General features: G+C 41.4%; 1 protein-coding gene across 1 annotated transcript in view; it reads right to left on the bottom strand.

Annotated features, from left to right (window-relative positions):
- The window catches only part of LOC140727897 (uncharacterized), a 193654-nt gene that overhangs the window by 144067 nt on the left and 28298 nt on the right, over positions 1–21289 (bottom strand). Inside the window, exons 6-7 of the mRNA XM_073045834.1 lie at positions 340–372; positions 44–91 (exon numbers count right to left, since the gene is read on the bottom strand). Coding sequence (XP_072901935.1) covers positions 44–91; positions 340–372 — 81 coding nt within the window. The remainder of the gene's footprint in view (positions 1–43; positions 92–339; positions 373–21289) is intronic.

The raw sequence follows: 21289 nt of genomic DNA, 5'->3' as shown, positions 1-21289 counted from the left end.
ATTTCCCTGCAACCACTATAAAAAAGGGAGATGTTTCCAGTACCTGTTATGGCTGATGTTGTGGGTGCAGCAGTGATGTTGTTGGAAAGAACTGAAAGAAAGTAACTGGAATTAGATCAGAAATAGGAGAGGACCACTGTCGGTAACGTCAGTATAAACAGCCAACAATTCCTGTCACAATGAATGACAAGCATTGGTCATAATAACATTCCAACTTCAGCTCATCAACTTTTTTCAAAGCAAAAATTAAGTTCCAACAAGAATTTTCAACTATAACCACTAGATCGCTGCCTCATAAATAATATCAGGATATCAATGTAATAAGGAAACTGTTGATACCTGTTGTGCTGAAAGAATCAGTGGAGTTAAGATCTGAAAACAGACAGGAAGATGGTTATGCAGTGTTGTTGTATAACAGGGTTACAGATAGTGAGAATTTTCAATCATTCAAACAAATTGTCCCTTCTTTGGGATGACATATAAATTCCTTTCATACCAAATTGTTTTATTCATTACTGAATCAGGTATCCAAACCATTCTACACTAACCTTTAACCAAGTGCACCATGAAATGTTGTTGATTCCCATTTAGTTCTCGAATTCTTATGAAGAGTGCAAGTAACTTATGATTTCAAAGCAGACGGGAAGCAAGTCCAGGGAAATGATGATTTCTTTAATGCTTGGAACCATCAAGAATGGAACATACTTACATATGCTGACAGATGCTGTTCCTGCTGGAAGGGCAATGCTATTTCTGATGGGGTATATTTGAGGATATTGGTATCATGTGACCGGTCCTTAGTAGCATCTAAACACCAGGGAGGTCTACCCATGGTATTGCTCTTAACTCACAGTTCATGACTTTACCAAAGCAGGAGATGTGTGCAGGAGTTTAGTATTGTAAAGTGCCTTTGCTGGGCACTATATTTCAAATAGAGGGATGGAAGTATGTTCTACTCAAAGGAAGCATTGCTGCCTCCTCACCTTCTGCAGTCCATGGGGTAAAAACAATCTCAACAAGTGGGTCCAGTTGACATCAGCTGACAACAGAATACTGTTCCATACTTGATGATTGGAGATCGAATGGTAAGCAGAGGTTTGTAGGACTTAATCACTTAACCAGGTGGAGTCAGGAAGCCATTTGTAGACATGTTGAGACTCGTACAGCTTAAGTTCAGACATAGAATACAGGACAGTACAGCACATGGAACGGTCTCTTCAGCCCATGATGACTGCACTGAACACAATGCCAAAATTAACTAATTCTCTTCAGCATACAATACGCTATAACTCAGTCCTCATTGCGGGATCAGCAGTGGAAAGGGTGAGCACTTCCAAGTTCCTGGGTGTCAACATCTCTGAAGGTCTATCCTGGGCCCCACATATTGATGCAATTACGAAGAAGTCACAACAACAGCTGCAAGTCATTAGGAGTTAGATGAGATCTGGTATGTCACTAAAGTCCCTAGCATGTTTCTACAGATGTACCATGAAGAGCATTATAATTGGTTGCATCACCATCTGATATGGACAGGCCACTGCACAGGATGGGAAAAAGCTGCAGAAAATTGCTGACTCAGCCAGCTCCATCATGGGAACTCGCCTCCCCAGCATCAGGGACATCTTCCAAAGGCAATGCCTCAAAAAGGTGGCATCCATCATTAAGGACCCCATCATGCAGGACATGCCATCTTCTCATTACTACCATCAGATGAAGGCATTGAGAATAATATCAGCAAGTTTGCTGATGATACTAAGCTGACTGGCAGTGTGACATGTGATGAGGATGTTAGGAGAATTCAGGGTGACTTGGATAGGCTGGGTGAGTGGGCAGATACTTGGCAGATGACGTTTAATGTGAATAAGTGTGAGGTTATCCACTTTGGGAGTAAGAACAGGAAGGCAGATTATTATCTGAACGGTGTAGAGTTGGGTAAGGGAGAAATACAAAGAGATCTCGGGGTCCTTGTTCATCAGTCACTGAAGGTGAATGAGAAAGTGCAGCAGGCAGTGAAGAAGGCTAATGGAATGTTGGCCTTTATTACAAAGGGAATTGAGTACAAGAGCAAGGAAATCCTTTTGCATTTGTACAGGGCCCTGGTGAGACCACACCTGGGGTGAGACCACACCTGGAGTATTGTGTACAGTTTTGGTCTCCAGGGTTAAGGAAGGACATCCTGGCTGTAGAGGAAGTGCAGCGTAGATTCACGAGGTTAATTCCTGGGATGTCCGGACTGTCTTACGCAGAGAGGTTAGAGAGACTGGGCTTGTACACGCTGGAATTAAGGAGATTGAGAGGGGATCTGATTGCAACATATAAGATTATTAAGGGATTGGACAAGATAGAGGCAGGAAATATGTTCCAGATGCTGGGAGTACCAGAGGGCATGGTTTGAGAATAAGGGGTAGGTCATTTAGGACAGAGTTAAGGAAAAACTTCTTTTCCCAGAGAGTTGTGGGGGTCTGGAATGCACTGCCTCGAAAGGTAGTGGAGGTCAATTCTCTGGATGCTTTCAAGGAGCTAGATAGGTATCTTATGGATAGGGGAATCAAGGGATATGGGGACAAGGCAGGAACTGGGTATTGATAGTAGATGATCAACCATGATCTCAGAATGGTGGTGCAGGCTCGAAGGGCCGAATGGTCTACTTCTGCACCTATTGTCTATTGTCTATTGTCTATCAAGGAGGAGTTACAGGAGCCTGAAGACACACATTCAAAATTTCAGAACAGCTTCTTCCCCTCTGCCACCAGATTTCTGAATGGACAATGAGCCCATGGAGCCAATGAGCATCACTATTTTCCCCTGTCTCTTTGCACTACTAATTTTACTTAATTTTATATTTCTTATTGTAATTTATGTGCTTAGTTATGTATTGCATTGAACTGCTGCCACAAACAGCAAATTTCACAACATATGCCGTTGATATTAAACTTGATTCTGATTCTGATATACTGCGTGCACCATGGCACAACATAGATAACATTTATGTATTTACAAGCATGCAAGATGCAAGATATCTGACGCAAGAAGTTCAACTTTCGTTGGTATGTTGCCATATCCAAAAGTGAAGGGCAGAAGTTAAACCGCTCTGCATGCTAAATTGGTCAGAGTATGAGCCAGAAGGATACGGTGTTGTGCCCTGGTGGCCAAGAAACTGGTTTGAAAATGAGTGTAGCCTGGGCAATGGTTACCTTCAGGTTAGCAAACATCTTCCAGAATGAGTTCCAGGACTTGTGCAGATGCTTCTTTGCACCATCTGTTCGTGCACTTTCTTCCACTGTAGATTATAACCTCCCATCCCAACAAATGCCAGCCTTGCTTTACAATACTGTAAAAGCATTGTGCATTGAATCTCTCCCTCTCCCACATACACACAAACACATAGATATGTACCACAGATAATGCTTTTTATGAAATATTTGTATGTGAACAGATAGATATTTGGCTGGGCCAGCAGTACCTGTGCATGCAGAGATTGACCAGCAGGGGGACCCAATAACACATTACAGGAACCATCATTTGCCATGATCTCCACAGTGAACTGTGGAAGGCAAGAACTAATCCCAAGAAGCACAACAGATGAGGTGGGTCCTTTTAACATTATTGACATGAAATGTTGGAAACAGTCTACATATTCATTACACCCTTTAAAAATAGAGCAGGGTTTCCATTTGAAACTGACAACTCTTTTATTTATTGTATCAAATGCTGACAAATATACTTATTGCTTTCTTGATTTTTTCATGTATCCTAATTTTTGTAATGTCTGTTTGTTTTCCTTGTTGCTTTATAGTCATTATCTTTGCTATAGAAATGCATCAAACTAAGATTCTTTGCCACTCCTTCCCTGGCAGGTGTTTTGAAATTAGAAACACGCTATATGTTCACTTTGGATCGTAATGATAACAAAAATTAATGCATTTTCCAACAAAATTATTCAGTAAATCTGTCTGCCTCACAGTTGTTTTGATCCAAATAGAACATTTTCCTTTTTGTCTCTCTATTCACTGATCAATCTAATGTCACGAATTTGCATCGCATTCGAAGTATCACTGCTTAATCTGTTCTGTACCTTCTGTTCCTTAAGGTTGTTATAGCCAGGGCTGGTAATGGGGATAAGCCCCCACTACCTATTAAATGCTCCCAAAGGCTGGTGCCTCAGGTAGCCTCTGACAACCAAGTCCGTTTCCTGGCCTTCAGGTGTGGCTTAGCTACTAAGTCCGGCAAAACCGTTTCTACGGAAACGGTTCTACTGACAGCAGAAAGGACAAAGGACAAAGGGCAGGTTACTGGTGCCTTAAAGCCAGTCACTTTAGGCAGATGGGGCTCATCAGCTGTGGATGGCAGCTCATCTAGGAGTAGGAAAACTCTGATCTCAAACTTCTGCTGATTTGCGACTGTACCCACTCATGGGGAAGGGTTCAGGAGTAAACCCTGAGGAAAACTCCAGAGCTGGAGTTGCTAAGGCAGTCTTACATTGAGTTCAATGCTGCTTGGCAACTCCTGTGATGCCGTTGGTACCGAACAGTATCAGTCTCTGCCATTCCTTTGGATTCATCAGATGCGTGGAGAGGGGGAGCTTGCTACATGGGCAACAGACTGTTCTCCACATTGTACTGCCCAGGCTTGTGTATCTAGACAGCTAGGATGCAATATCCATGCTCAACCCTGACTGATGGAGGCCTCAGACCTTACAATATTTAATTTATGCACTTCACTTTGGTTATTTATGTGTAATTCAGCTGTAGATTTTATCCATACTTTCATAAGTTATTGTGTGTGATATGTATGTTTTATGTACTACTGTGCTTTACACCCTGATTTGAAGAAACATTGTCTCATTTGATAGTATAAATTACAATAAACTTGATTTGAATTTTGTAATGCTCCTACGACAGACTTGTACCATACCAATGTACTTAAAGTAAGAAATTATTTGTTTGGATTCCATGCAAACAAACCTTTATATACATATTCTGGTACATGTGACAATAATAAACCGATTACCAATATATGAAGGAAAAACGATAGCAAGATTTACTGCAGAGAATGGAAAGCCCCACCACCCCTCAACTTATCTAAAGTACCCATGGGGGCAGTGCATGGAAACCAAACAACATCTAACATCTAAACAAATTGCGTGCCTTCACTTGTGCGTACAGAGGGAGTAGTGCTGTCGGTATTATAAAGAGCAAGTTGCACTGGAGATTATTTCTCTAGGTCAGGTTTTTCAGGTCTGACAAGGAAGAATCTAGTGAAATAATCAACTCTGCAGATGCGGCCTTCTGTTTGAAAGTCTTTGTGTGCCTGTGGATTGAAACTGCTACCTAACTTTGACATTCACCCTGGAATGCAGATTGCATCTGAATTTGGGGTGGAATCAAGTTCTTGGGGGAGGGGGGGGCTGAATCTGAGTTATAGGTGTTATTTGATAAAGATCCATTGATGGTTTAATCTTACAATAATGGGCCCTTTCATTGGAATTGGGTATTTTTGCCTTTACATAACGAGGAAAATCTGCCATTCACAGAAGAGACTGACTTGAGAAAATCTGCAGATGCTGGGATTCCAAAGCAACACACACAAAATGCTGGAGGAATTCAGCAGGCCAGGAAGCATCTATAGAAAAAAGTAAACAGTGGACATTTCGGGCCCAGACCCTTCATCGGGACTGGAAAGGAATTCATGGAAGAGAATTCATTTCACTAAACTATTTCCATTGTGTACCACATAGAGCACTAGGTTCTCCAGTAATTCTCTTCTGCAAGGTTCAAATACTGGCAATAATACCCATGGATGAACAAAAGTCAAGGTTTGTATTGCTCAACCTTAAGCCATGCAAATGTTGTCAAAATCGTAGGTTTTAAGGCATGGGAAAACATGAATATTACAGCATTAGTGTGGAAGGGTACCTGATAGTCAGAGCCACTCAGTGGAGTAAAGGGGTTTGTTTCTGAATGACTGTATGGCCAAGGTGAAAGTGCAAGTTCCTATAGGGAAGGGTGTACTGGGATCAGGAGAAGCAGAATGTAAACAGCCACGAAGACAAATGGTATGTCAGCCTTTACTGCAAGAAAGCTCATTCACTTGCAAGGACTCTTCATCTCATCTTCTCAATATTTGTTGCTTATTCATTTATATTTTTTCTTTTTGTATTTGCCCAGTTTGTTGTGTTTTCCACATTGCTTTTTTGTCAGTCTTGTGGGAGGTTTTTCATTGATTCTATTGCGATCACAAGAAAATGCACCTCAGGGCCGTATATGGTGACGTGTATCTACTCTGATCACAAGTTTACTTTGAATTTTGAAGCTGGAGTACAAAATTAAGGGAATCTTGCTGAGCTTGTGCAGAGTTTTAATTGTGCCATGTGTAATTTTGGTCTCCACACTTGATCAAGATAGTACCAGCCTTAGCAAGCAGTGTACAACACTTACAAGCTGGATTCTGAGGTTAAGGAAACTGTTCTGTGCAAATCGAAGACACAAGAGACTGCGGATGCTGGAAATCTGATGCAACACGCACAAAAGTTTGGGGAAACTCAGCAAATCAGGTAGCAACAATGGAGGGAAATGAATAGTTGATGTTTTAGATCGTGATCCTTCAACAAGACTGGAAAGACAGATTGGAAATAGCCAATGTAAGGAGGAGGGGATGGAGCAAGCATTGTCAGTTGATAGGTGGATCCAAATGAAGAGTGTTGTAAACAGCTGACAGGGGGAGGGGGATGAGAATAGGAATGCCTTGCGAAGCTGGGAGGTGATAGGTGAAAGTAACAAAGGACTGAAGAAAGTGTAATCTGATTGGAGAGGACAGTAGACCATGGAATAAATGGGAGGAGGTGAAGAAGGGAACTAGAGGGAGGAATATGTATGTGGATGAAGGACAGATTGAGGGGGTGTGGGAGGTAAAAAAGATGGAGTGATGGGGGCTGGTGGGATAAAGGGAAAAAAATGAAACAGAAGAGAGTGGTTACCAAAAGTTAAAGAGATTGATGTTATCAGGTTGGAGATTACCAGAGTTTCCGCTAATGTGTGTCTAGCCTCAGTTTGGCAGTAGAGGAGGCTGTGGACAGACATTTGATGAGAGACAGTTGGGAATACTCCAAGAGCTGGCATTGACTCAATGGGCTGAATAAGCTCCTTCAGTGTCACGATGACATTTGAGAAAAATAAGAGATTTAGAGAAAGACCTTTAGCTGGAGGGCCTCTATGACTATAGCTAGAACTCCAGCAGGGCAGAAGGAAATTTGAGTGGCATCACTATGTCGTACCGCAGCAGACTGTATCGAACCACATCCTGACTAGATCAGGACGCTGATAGAGTTCAGTGATCAGGAAACATTGCCACTGTTCACTGGACAAGTTGGCCAAACAACCTGCAGGAATAATTGCAAATAAAAACTACATCAAAAGGGTGCATATTGCTGCCGTTGCAAGGGTTGCCCTGGGCAGCCATCCAGACAGATAGCTGGGTGGCAGCAGGTCACTCCTTGCACCTTGCATGATTTCCAATGAATGCAAAGACACTGGAGATATTGTAATTAGAGTTATGAAAGGAAGGGTGACCTAGGTAAAGTATCTTACAGCCTGCTCAACAATGGAACGTGAAATCTGGCAGCTAATTTCAAAGGAAGTAACCCCATCTCAAATGTAATATTGAATCTTATACTGACACAGAGGGAGACCATTTTGGCCTACTTGGACTGTGTCGGCTTCCAGCGAATCAATGCTATTGGTCACCTTAACCCTCTTAGTTCCCCGTAGCCTTGAAACTGATACACTCTCACACACGTCCATCAACTTCCCTTTTATTCTTTTTGCCATTAGCCAACACTAAGGTGTAATTGACAAAGGGTAATTAACCCACCATTATGTTTTTGGGAAGAGGAAGCCAGAGCACCTAAGGGAAACCAACATGGGTGCTATGAGAATGTGCAAACTCCACACAGGTTCAGAATGAAACCCAGGCTCCTCGAACTGTGAGGCAGTAGCACTACCTGCCACACCACTGCACTGTCCCAATAGATCAGGGGTTCCCAACCATTTTTATGCCATGGACCCCCTACCATTAACTGAGGGACCCCAGAAAAGGATTGCTTAAAGGTGAAGATGTGAACCTATGTAGTTGTAACATTTGATAGTGTAAATGAAAGGTTGCTTAAGTCAGATATGAAGCAACAAGGAAGATACAGACAGAAATAGGAACAGAACATAGAATAGTACAGCATAGTTCAGCCCATGATGTTGTGCCAACCTGTTAAAACGTGCTCCATGATTAATCCAACCCTTCCCTCATGCACAACACTGAACTCTCCATTTTTCTTATGTTCATGTGCCTATCCCAGAGACTCTGAAATGTCCCTGTTGTGTCAGCCCCACCACCAACCCCAGCACTCAAAGATGCCACCACCCAGCCTCATGATGGGACATTAGTGAGCAGGACAAAGATGAGGCAGGGGCTGCTTTTCTCACCCTTAACTCACTTCAACAGATGGTATGGTGCTTTTGCAGCTGAGTCACTCTGGAAATGTAAAGAGCAGAGGTATTTCAGGAACACTCTGATTCCTGTAAACCCACACTAAAAGCCACCAACAAACAGAATGGCATTTTAAGCTTTCAGTTGATCTACATAGAATCTTCCTTCTGGTTGCCTACAAGAATAAAACTATGAATCCTTCACCAAAACAATAATTAGAGATAAACATCAGTCTTAATATCAAATGTCTTTCCTAATTTAGTCCTTAATCTGCTTGCAGTTTGAAGAATAGTTTCACTCTTTTTTTAAAAAAGGAATTGTTTTCATTATTAATCTATTTGTCTTTCTAGATCACCTAAAGGTATCAGATGCCACAGCTTAAGTATGAAGGATAAAGCACTAAATAGATTAGGATTCAGTAATCAGTTTTACCTGCACAAAAGGCCACTTATCTTTCAAACAGCTCAGTAAGCTATTGACTAGCTGGAGAAGGCAAATGCTCACAAAAGTCAAGCACTTAATCGTAAATCCCAATGATATTTGAGCTCCACAAATTAACGTTGTAAGATTTGTTCTCAAGACTGGTTTAGATAGGAACCTTGGTCAGCATGGACCAAAAAGGCCAAAGGGCCTGTTTGCGTGCCTATGACTCTATGACTTCTAAGCAACTAGTCCAATAAGATCACCGGTGGACCAGGCTAACCATCTGATAATGGGATGTTACATCTTCACAACATTCTCTGGTCACTCTTTAAAGTTCAAAGTAAATTGATTTTCAAAGTACGTTATGTCACCATGCTGCATTGTAAGCAGTTTCAGGCTCCTTATCTAAGAAAGGATGTGCTGACATTGGGTAGGGTTCAAAAGAGGTTCACAAAAATGATTCCAGGATTGAAAGGCTTATTATATGAGTGGCGTTTGATGGCTCTGGGCCTGTACTCACTGGAATTCAGAAGAATGGGGGGAGGGGTGTGATCTCATCGAAATCTATCGAATGTTGAAAGGCCTCAATACGCTGGATGTGGAGAAGATGCTTCCTGTGATGGGGATCAAATGACACAGCCTCAGAACAGAGGGGTGTCCTTCTTAGAACAGAGATGATGAGGAATTTCTTTAGCCAGAGATGGTGAATCTATGGAATTCATTGCCACCAGCAGCAATGGAGTTCAAGTCATCGGGTATATTTAAGGCAGAGGTTGATAGGTTCTTTGATTAGTCAGGGCATGAATGGACATGGGGAGAAGGCAGGAGACTGTGGCTGAAAAAGAAATGGATCAGCCATGATGAGATGGCAGAGTAGACTTGATGGGCCAAATGGCCTAATTCTGCTCCCATATCGTATGGTCTTATGGTCCAATATCCTGGCAAAAATGGATGATTACTTAACATGAAGTCAGTTGAGGTCCATTAAAATGGGGTTCTTTCACTTGCAGCTTTGGGTTCAAGTACACTCAGACTTCCACAAGAATAGTTGATGTAACTGAGAGGTTTGTGGGAACAAAATAAAGGAAAATGTGATTGGACCTTGTTCCATTAGGAGCTGTGTATTAAGTTCTTCCATATTTTTGGCCAGGATTGAAAGGTGAAAGCTAACAGAATGTTTATTGTAATAGACCTAGTCTTTAAGTCTCCATTTATCAATTGGAAAAGAGAGGAGATCAATACAGAAAAGAGAATTCCTAAAATATCTACAAGGTTCTTCCCACAAGCAAGTGCAGAAGAATTGCTAAATCTCTCATTGATCAATTTTTAATGGTAAAATATCCTGCTTATTTATCACAGCCTAAAACTAGATCTCTTGGCCCAGCAGATCCATGCTGGCTCCCAGCTGGGCAACCCTATCATTCCCATTCCCCCATTCTGATTTTCCTGCAAATTGCTCCCTTTCAGGTGCCATTTAACACTTTCGTTTTTCATTATTTCATCGCCTACTTACACTAACAGCGATTTACTAAATAAACCCACCAGCAGATCTTTCAGATGTGGGAGAGAAACTGAAGCACTTAGGTGAAACCTACACACAGTCATAGTGAGACTGTGCAAACTCCTGACAAGCAGCACCCCAGGTCGGGATTGAACACAAGTCGTGTGGGTTGTGAGGCAGCCACACTATGGCTCATCGGAATAGGCTGTCTCTATCCAAACGCATTCTGCATCTAATCTTGCTGAGGAATTGAGATTGAAACTATCCAAACTATGGAAAACTAGGAGGCATAGGATGTGACAAAAATGAAATTATCACTCTTGTTTATAGCCTGAAGTGTCATACATATAGATCAGATACTTGTTTGCATGCAGAAACTGAAGTCTTCCAATCTTCCAATCTAAATCCACCAGACAGAATAAGCTCAGTTGAGGCTTCGGTATTCCCCCAAGTGGACCACAAGCTTGTCCTGGTTTGGAGGCTTGTGTTCCTCAATGACCCAGAGAGATATGTTGGCTGGAGTCAGGGTTTTATGCTTTGGCTCCTGGTCGTGTTACCCATGCCAAACAGGTCATGGGGTAGAGGCCAGACTAAGAGTGGTCTACTAGTCCTCCAAGTTCAGGGGATCAGCTCAGGGCTAACAACCCTGACTGATAAAACAAAACTGCTACACAAACAGCAATGAAGAATCCTTCTACATCTGGGTGTGATGGTATACTTGAATCTTCATACCGAACTTGCATGACTGACAGTAGTGAAAACTGAGCTACTGACATGAAGAAGGAAGCCCTGAACACTGCAGGAGATAAAGGACCATCATTGCTGCCTTAAACAGCAGCGGTGTGATGGCAGTAGAGAGGCTTCAGTGCTAAAGTTCCTGAGGTATACACCCACGGTGGCAAAGATCACCAAACCAAAACAGCAACTAAGAAAAAGCAGTAGGTTCAGTAGTAGTGGTTAGATAATGTCATGGACAGGGTATGAAAGGCTACATGTTGTTGGAAAGATGATTGCTTAAGGCATAAAGAACTGCACTTACTATTTGGCAATAATGAAGCAAATATGAAATGGAATGGTGAGTCCTGATTTCAACAAAGGAGACATTAGTATCACATTGCATTTGCAAAGCAGAACAATGGCATCTGGAAGAAGGAAATCATTGTTATACTTTCACACCTTTTTATGATCACTGCTGTTTACAGTGTTTTCCCATTTACAGAGTGGCCTTTTTCTATTGGCTGAGCTTTGCTTCTTGCTCTACTTTGCGGCTTCATTCTGAAGGTCAAACAGGGTAGGTCTGGGTGGGGTAGGGTATTAAATACCAAATTCAATGCCAGCCTGTTATTTTTGGCCAGTCCTTTCACAAGCTGGCAATAGATATCATCAAACATGCTTTTATTCCATACCACTGAAACCATTACAATAATAGTAGCAGTGAAATAAATAATTAAAGGATTGAAGCAAAACTTGTTAATCACCTAGCATCAGCTGAGCACACAAGGGAGCTATTGATACAAGATTGATGGGTTTCACGTCTCCATGGAAGTTTAAGTGAAAGCTGCAGAGCTACAACTTGCTATTAAACTAGCATGGAATTATTGCTTATTTGAAGCCTAATATTATTAATATGCACGCATGGCCATAGCAGCAGAGTGTAAAATATAAAATTTATATTTTATAAATTTTTACATTACACACACACACACAGACACACACACACACACACACACACACACACACACACACACACACACACACACACACACACACACACACACTATATGTAAACACACTAAATGTGCAAAAGTCTTAGGCAATCTAGATTTTTATATGGTTTCAGATTTTATGGTCTCCATAAAGCCCTCATTTCAACATCATCAAGGCTGTCTGGGATTTCCTGGAGAGACAGAAGCAAATAAGACAGCCGACATCTGCAGAAGAACTGTGGCAAATTATCCAAGGTGCTTGGAACAGCTTAGCAACCAATTCTCTTATAAAACATCACTACTATCTACCTATAAAGAACAAATGCAATTTTAAAGACAAAGGGTGGTCACAACAAATATTGATTGCATTTAGTTTTTTACTGTTTACTGCTCTCATAGTAATTTTTTGACTTTTAGAAACTTTCCATTTCATTATTTTTGAAAGCATCTTTGCTTTACAGAACTTTGCATGTGCCTAAGACCTTTGCAAAGTAATGTGGTAATTTTATGTGCTGCACTGTGAGGCTGCCACAAAAATAATATTATTACATATGTGAGTGAGGATATACTTGATTCCGATATGGGTCTCTATTGTGGACTGAGAGTGGGAAGGGGCAGGGAGAGGGGAATCACTGTTGAGAAAAAGGGAAGGAAGAGGGGAGGGATCGGGAAGTATCAGAGAGAGAGGCATTCTGTAATGAACAATAAACTAATTATTTGGAACAAATGAACTTCCTGGGACTCAGGGCTGGGTGTTTCTGCAGCTGCACCACCCCCTGCTCCAGGCACTCCTTCTCTGTCCCATTCCCGTAATGACAAATACAGTACCGTCTAGAAGTCGGAAGCACCTGAGCTCTATGTGTGTCTAAGACTTCTGCACAGTACTGTATATACATATATATTAGCAAGAATATAAAGGCAAGGATGTATGGCTGAGGTTTCAGAAGCCATTGGTCAGACTGCATTTGGAACATGGTGACCGATTGTGAGCAACATGGGTGTGACACTGTTACCGTCTGGGGCATCGGAGTTTTGAGTTCAATTCCGGCATCTTCTATAAGGAAATTTGTATGTTGCTTCCCGTACAAAACATTGGCTTCCTCCAGGTGCTTTGGTTTCCTTCTGCAGTCCCATGACTTACTGGTTAGTGGGTTAATTGGCGATTGTAAATTGTTCCGTGATTAGGTTAGGGTTAAATTGGTGGGTTGTTGGGCAGCACTGCTCGAAGGGCCAGAGGGGCCTGTTCCGTCTGAATCTCCTGTTATGAATGTGCCACAACTCTGAGGGGCCGAAGGGTACAAAGTAGCCCCCTCCTTTTTGAGAATCGCAAGATCGCTATTAATTCGGGTCTGGGACCCAGGAAATGAGAGAGAGATGTCCAGAATACACAGGGCTTGGAATGTGTCCTGGCCTCAGCAAGACGGAACCATTGATAACGGCTATTGTCTCTTGGAGACGGAATTGTGTATTGAGTACTGTACTATTCATTGAAGCCCTCAGGAGATGACCAGAGTGGGCTGGTTGAGGGATTGCATCATCCCAACCTGATTGACATCTGAGACCCCGTGAGTAAGGATAAAAGAGGGTCTGGGAAACAACCCCTTTAGACGCACCAGGAGAAACGTATGAGACCGGTGGGAACTTGTGTGTGTGTCCATCCTTGCCCGGATGACGAGTCTTCCATGGAACGGCCTCGCTAAAGGACGAATATGGATCAAGATCGGATAAAGGAAAGCCAGCAAGTTTCTAAAATCTGTCTCTCTCCAACCAAAAGGCTGCAGCCTGCATGAACTGAGTGACTTTTATATTTCCATCGGACAATACATTATCCCCTAGACAACGATAGAGCTTATTTCTTATTGATTATTATTATACCCGCACTTTTAGATTTAGTATTGACAACATATATTATTTGTATGTTTGCATTGATATTATTTTTGTGTATTTTTACCAATAAATGCTGTTAAAAATAGTACCATCAGACTTCAACGGACCTCTCTATCTTTGCTGGTAAGTGACCCAGTTACAGGGTTCGTAACACTCCAAATAAATTACAAATAAATAAATGTTTTGGGGGCTCCAAATCTAAATAAGCATGCGCTGGCCCTGGAGAGAAACACGAGAATGACCATGGGATTGAAATGCTTAACATATAAAGGGCATTTGATGATCATGGGCTTGTACTCAATTGAATTCAGAAGGATGAGGGAAGATGTCAGCATCTCTGGTTCTGTCTGCGAGGAGTTTGATCTAGTGTCTCCAGTTTCCACACACTTTTCCAATGATGGACATGGTGGCTGTGAATGACCTTGAGCATATAGCAGAATGTAAGGATCTGAGGGGAATGTAGGGAGAATGATGGAATGTGATTGATGTAGAGGTAGGGGAAATTAGTATCTGATGGTTACTGTGGACAGAGTGGATCAATGGGGTTGGTTGGGGGGGTGGTGTAGTGGTATTCTTTCCACACTCTATGATAAGGTGATTCCACCTACTGGACTCTTTCCATGGGGATGGTTTTGAATAAGCTGATCCGAGTGCACAGAATGAAAAGGGAAATTAATGATCCTGTTGATCACGCGATTGAAATGTAAAGCTATTCACCAATCAATGCGGACACACCAAGCCTCGTTATTTGGAATCCTCATGTAATTACACACTAATTTGCTGCCTGGAAACAAAAGCTGTTAATGTGCACCAGCAACCTGAAAATAAACATTTCCCTCTGCTTCAGGTGACTGTATTTCTCCATGGCCCACTCAACAAATCGGTTTAGTGATTCAAAGCAAATCAGTTACCTTTCCTAATGGTGACTGGAGATGGTATGAACCACCCATTATTCATCAAGCCACATCTCCTCTTCCATCAAAGTCAATGAAGGGTAAATTTGTACAAGGCAGAGTCACAATTCAATCTCTTCTACTTACAATGGCTTCTAGAGCAATGTGGTATTTACATAACATGTTGATCTAACAGGATAAGACAAGAAGCAAAGCCACAGGTGTTCCATGAATGTTCATGACCATGAACTGAATAAGTAAGATCTGGACCTACTTTAGACTGGCTTGAAGAAATAATAAACACAAGATATTCTGCAGATGCTAGAAATCCAGAGCGACACACACAAAATGCTAGAGCATCTATGGGAATGAATAAACAGTCAATATTTTAGGCCAAGACCTGATAAAGAAGGAGGAGGATACCAGAATAAAAAGGTGGGGGGAGAGGGAGGAGCACAAGCTGGAAGGTGATTGGTGAAGCCAGGTGGGGGAAAGGGTGATGAAGTAAGAAACAGGGAGGTGATAGGCAGAAAAGGTAAAGTGCTGAAGAGGAAGGAATCTGGCAGGAGAAGAGAGTGGACCATGGGAGAAAGGGAATGAGGAGGGGAGCTAGGTGATAGGCAGGTGAGGAGAAGAGGTAGAAGGCCAGAGTGGGTAATAGAAGAAGAGGAAAGGGGGAGGGGAAAATAAAATAAACAGAATAACATTTGAAAAACATAACAAGAAAGAGAAATCGATGTTCACGTCATCAGGTTGGAGGCTAGTTAGATGGAATATGAGGTACTGCTCCTCAATCCTGAAAGTGGCTTAATTGTGACGGACCAACGTGTCAGAATAGGGTGGCGGGTAGGAATTAAAATAGTTGGCCACCAGGAACTTCCACTTACTCCAGATGGAGTGGAGATACTTGACAAAGCAGATGCCCATTTTACATGGGGTATCACCAACGTAGAGGAGGCAGCATCGTAATAATTGGATACAGTAAATGATCCCAACAGGTTCGTGGGTGAAGCGGTGTCTCACCTGGAAGAACTGTTTGGGGCCCTGCATGGAGGTGAAGGAAGAGGTGTATGGACAGGTGTGGCATTTCTGTTACAAGGAGGGAGGCTAGTTCAGAGGGACGAATGGACAAGGGAATCATGAACGGAGTGATCCCAGCAGAAAGCAGAGAGTGGAGGAGGGGAGGAGAAGGTAGAGATGTGTTTGGTGATAGGATTCCTTTGGAGATGGTGAAAATTGCAGAAAATAGTGTTTTGGATGTGGAGTCTCAAAGGGTGGTAGGTGATGACAAGGGGAACTCAGTCCTTGTTAAAGTGGCAGGAAGATGGAATGAGCATAAATGTCTGGGAAACGAAGGAGATATGGATGAGGGCAGCATAAATGGTGGAGAAAGGGGGACACTGTTTTTTTGAAGAAGGGGGACATCTCGAATATCCTGGAAAGGAAAGCATCATCCTGGGGACAGATGAGGAAGAGGCAAAGGAACTGAGAAAAGGGAATGACATTTTTACAGGAGGCAGGGTGGGAAGGGGTATAGTCAAGATAGCTGTGGGATGCTGCCTGACCTGCTGAGCTCCTCCAGCATTTTGTGTGTGTTGTTTGAAGAAAGTGAGTTTGATAAATGGGAAGGACTTCTTTTCCTTAACACACAGGATTATTAGAACAACCATCCCAATCTGTGAAAATTTTGACACGTGGCATTATTTCAGCCTTTATAATTTTTATTAAAGTATTTTTAAAATATCTATAGGTCTGTAATTTTTGTGACATATTCAATACATTACACGACTTAATCTTTAAGCAATGTTGCAGGTGAATCTAGGTTTGCTTTAACATTGCTCTGCCCATAACTGCAAGATACTGCACAGAGTTATGGGCACAGATCAGCACATCTTAAAACACAGTTTTGGACACCCTCTACGCTTTTTGCTGTTTGTGTAATACAGACAGCATAAAGACCCCTCCCACAATGGATATTCTATCTTCTCCCTCCATCTGACAGAAAACATAAAAGCCTGAAAGCACATACCACCAGGCGCAAGGACTGCTGTTAATTCACTGTTATAAGACTATTAGATGGGCATCTTATACAATGTGATGGACTCGACCTCACAATCTATCTCGTCGTGGCCTTGCACCATACTGTCTGCCTGCAATGCACTTTCTCTGTGACTGTAACTCTATATTCTACATTGTTATTTCCTTACAGAGCCTCAATGTACTGACGTATGGAATGATCTGTAAGGATGGTTTCTCAGTGTTCCTCAGGACGTGTGACAACAATAAACCAATTAACAATCATGAAGTGATTCACTTGAGGTTAATCTCAGTTAAGGATCAAATGAGAATGGAGAAGAGATGCTGGCCTTGTAAGCAACCTTGAAAAATAATTGATAACAAAATAATTTAGCTTCTTCAAAGTGCCAAACTTAGTAACTTCCAGGATAGTGAAAATACTTCAGAAATCAGGTGATGAGGAAATGAATTCAAAGGTAAACCCATGAACTGATACCATGGAAATCCTCTCTGGAATGCAAGGCGAAACCTTAGCCGGGGTTATCCTCGGACCTTGTTCCATTCTACCACCTGTTAACAGGGTTTCCGAGCCCATCAGATGAATTTCCAATGGCTGAGTGGGAGCCGACCCTGCAAAATTCCTAGCCATACTATAATCTTTTGTTCGAGTTACTGATCTGTGCATTATATGTGAAACAATGCAACCAGATTATCTGGAATGCCAAATCCAGGCTCTCCATCACAGAGCTTAATCTGTCAATGACATTTGGTGCTATTTGATTTTGCAGCACGAAAATCAGCCTTTTAGCTCAACTTAAAGCTCAGTCACAAGTCCTCTCCCACCATATTTTCTCCATCAATGTAACAATCTGTGCTTCAAATTTCTTATCCATGCACTTATGCTAATCATCTCAAATGTTCTACATAACAATACATTCCACATCCTCGCCATTGTCAATATATTGTACTTACACATTGGTGGTCTCTCATTCCGGGCAGGCCCACATTTGGTTGGGCTACTGCCATTCATTCATGTTCAGCATTTCCAATTGTCTCATTAACATTTGGGGTTTGAACTCCCAGGGGGATTAAAAAAAACACGCTGCTTTGCCAAGCTTTTTCAACCTGACCAGACTACCTTGACCTTCCCTGTGTGATTTGTCAATCATCTCCCTTGGCCTTTGAAGTAACAGGAATTCAAAGAAACAGAGACAATAAAATGACATCTGTGGAAGTAGTCAACCAGCAGTGCTCCTATAGTCAGCTCACATTGTTTAAGTTGGTGTGGGAGGGTTTTGAATCTTCAAATCACAGCCAAAACCAGGCTGATGGTTTCATTGATTAAAGACAGTGCAGGAGTGTTGACAAAAGATTTGAGTTTAGTTCTAAAAGCTAAACCCAATTTGATAGGACTCTATCAAATGAGGTCTTATTCCATGAAAAAGTGAAGGGGGTGCAAAGACCATTCAATTTCTGAATTTTTTTGGGGGGTATTAAAATAATAACATAGAAACAGAAAAACTACAACGCAATACAGGCCTTTCGGCCCACAATGCTGTGCCAAACATGTACTTAATTTAGAAATTACCTAGGATTACCCATAGCCCTCTATTTTTTAAGCTGTTGAGGTTTTCCCAAAATGCTGTTTGCAGAAGTCACTAAAACTTCAAATTGTGGCTCAGTGAACAATTTTGTTAGGTTTCACAGTGCAATACCATATTAAGCTGACACCTTTGATGTGTCGCAACAAATCATGCATGGTGTTCTTCATGGGAAGCTTTTAAAGGGACATTAGCATGACAATCAACATTTTTCCATTTGCAGGTATGTTGCCAATGAATGAATGGATTCTGCAGTGTTTGAAGTTGTATAGAGTGCTCAGTGGTCGGGGACAGAGATCAGATGGTAAAGAACAATGTCGATGGCAGGTATGTCAGGAGGCCATAGAAAACCTGGCAGGTTACACACACAGACACACACACCCACAATGCAGGATGTTACCACAGTGGTCTCTATAAAGATGTGAGTGTAGCGTATGAACACCTGGAATTTGGAAAAGCCTTAAATACTGGAGAGTTCTCTCATGCCCCTGGCAACACCATGGCTTGAGGGCTAGTCAAAAGAGAATGAATTCTTCTCTCCTTGATTAGTGTACTTAGGGTGAAATTCCTAATTCAATGATAAGCTCAAACTGCAAGGTGGCAGGAAAAAACCAATTCTAAATCTAGGACATCGAGAGTAACCATGACCATAACCTCTGTGGGCAGAGCTGGCCGGGTGCACAAGTGAGATTGTATTTGAGATTATGTGTAGTCATGCACCTCAGAAGGGACAAAGAGATCAGCTTCAGTGTTATCCCTTGAAACGGCATTGTTTCAGCAAAAATAAGATTAGTAAAAACTGGCTATCATGTGAATATGTATAAACTGACATTGTTGAGACTGCCAGTTTTGAAAATTTCAGTGCAGATAAATCTTGCATGCTGTTTATATCATTTGTGGGAGCTTTATTCGCAGGAAAAAGTGTCAGTGGAAATGAAACTCCCACCAAAAAAGTGTATGAATTTCTGAAAGGATGCCAACCCAGAAATTGTGCAAAATTGCTCTACCTCAGGGTAAGCTGATTTTTAACTCCATGGCATCATATTTCTTTAAAGATTTGCATGAATTAATTTCTAGCCCGAAGTATTCCCCCTGCCACAACACCTTTCTTTTTAAATCTACAGTTGAATTCAACAGAGTTACAAATGTGCTATCTTGACTGATGATATCATTGCTCTGGGTATAGTTAAAATTGCTTTTTGCTCTCCAGTGTAGGTAACAGAATACCATGCATAGTTAACATACTTCTTGCTTAACTTGAGAAATTAACTTAGCTAGTATACTTCATTTCCTCTCAAAATTCACCGGAATCTGTGCACATTGTAGTATTTGTGCAATGGGGTGATTAAAATAACTTACTACAAACAGCAACCATCCTGCCTGTTTTTTTTTCAAAACTCAATGGTTAAGTTGCAATAGTAACTGAAGCAAAAACTCCAGGATAAATCATCACTGAACCAGCAGAGAAAACAAGTGTTATCTTTCACTGGATCACTGAGGAATCAGATGGATGCTACTCTAGCCCACAATTAAAGAATTTGCAAAGCCACCACTAAACAAACCGAGTATACACCTTTACACAGAATTGATGCATATTTGTTAAATGCTTGATCACGCCATGCCTTCTTTTAAAGTGGAAAGGATAAAAGTCAAGTAATGCCAAAAGAGCTAACATAGAGATAAACTTTATATAAGATAACATCACACATGCGGAGACTGTCCATAAGATGTACACGAAAAGCATCATTTTTTCCAAATGAAGTTGACATATCTGTTAAATTTGGTTCCCACATTACTTTAAAATAACATTATATTTCAGCCTCCTTTCTTCAGTTAAACTAGAAAGAATGGTGTTCTTAGCCTTTATCGTTTATATTTATGAACTGCTCTGGCAGCACAAGGGTTTTTTTTTTATTTTGAAGTTTATGTCCTTAGAGTCAAAAAAGATGGATTGGACTGAACCTTACTTTGATGGTGCATCATTTTATTAGGTCACCAGATTTCCAGCCTATTAGAATATGATTCAGTCAGATGCTGATCCTTAATATTTATCAGGGAATCTCAGGTCTGTTCAGGAAGGCATAATGGACATTAATAATCATATTTCTTAGTGTAGACCAAACAATAGATATTCCATATTGCATAAGGATGCGTGACTTTTGATTTGTAAAGTGCTGAAATACATAAACGGAAGAAATTGTAAAAAATAGCCATGAGTAATTAATGTAGAGTACAACTGAGGACTAGAGTGATAGAGGCAGAATTGTTCATTGGTTGTGTATAGGAAAGATGATTACTGCAGACAGCTGGACCAGGGAAGGAAGCATAGAAAGAACAGCTACATATTTGTATAGCCTATTATGACAGGCTTTGATAACAGGTATATTATAAAGTCTTAACCGTGACATGTATCTGTGACGTAAGTAAAACTCAATTCTAATGTGCTATAACCTCCCAAGCCCATCACAGGAATGTTACCAAACAAAAATGAAGAGTCAACTGCACAAACATGGCTTTTAAAGGGTTATTTTAAAGGAGAAAAGAGTGATAAAAGAGGGAGAATTCCAGAAAGATGGTGGTGTGGTCAGATGCAGCAGCTTTGATGGGGCTAACTAAAGGTGTTATTGTCTTCTATAAATGTATTTTTAATTATTGCAAAACCCAGCTGGACATTAAGAACCTAAAGTACTGCAGGCCTACCCCATCAGCGAGTTGCTCGCAGGCTGAGAAACTGAAGGAACTGGGCTTGGTGTGGACCATGCTGCAGAAGTGTGGGAGTTAGTG

The sequence above is a fragment of the Hemitrygon akajei genome, chromosome 5 (genome assembly GCF_048418815.1).
Source record: "Hemitrygon akajei chromosome 5, sHemAka1.3, whole genome shotgun sequence".
NCBI lineage: Eukaryota > Metazoa > Chordata > Chondrichthyes > Myliobatiformes > Dasyatidae > Hemitrygon > Hemitrygon akajei.
The sequence above is the reverse complement of the archived record's forward strand: the minus strand, read 5'-3'. Positions and strand labels throughout refer to the sequence as shown.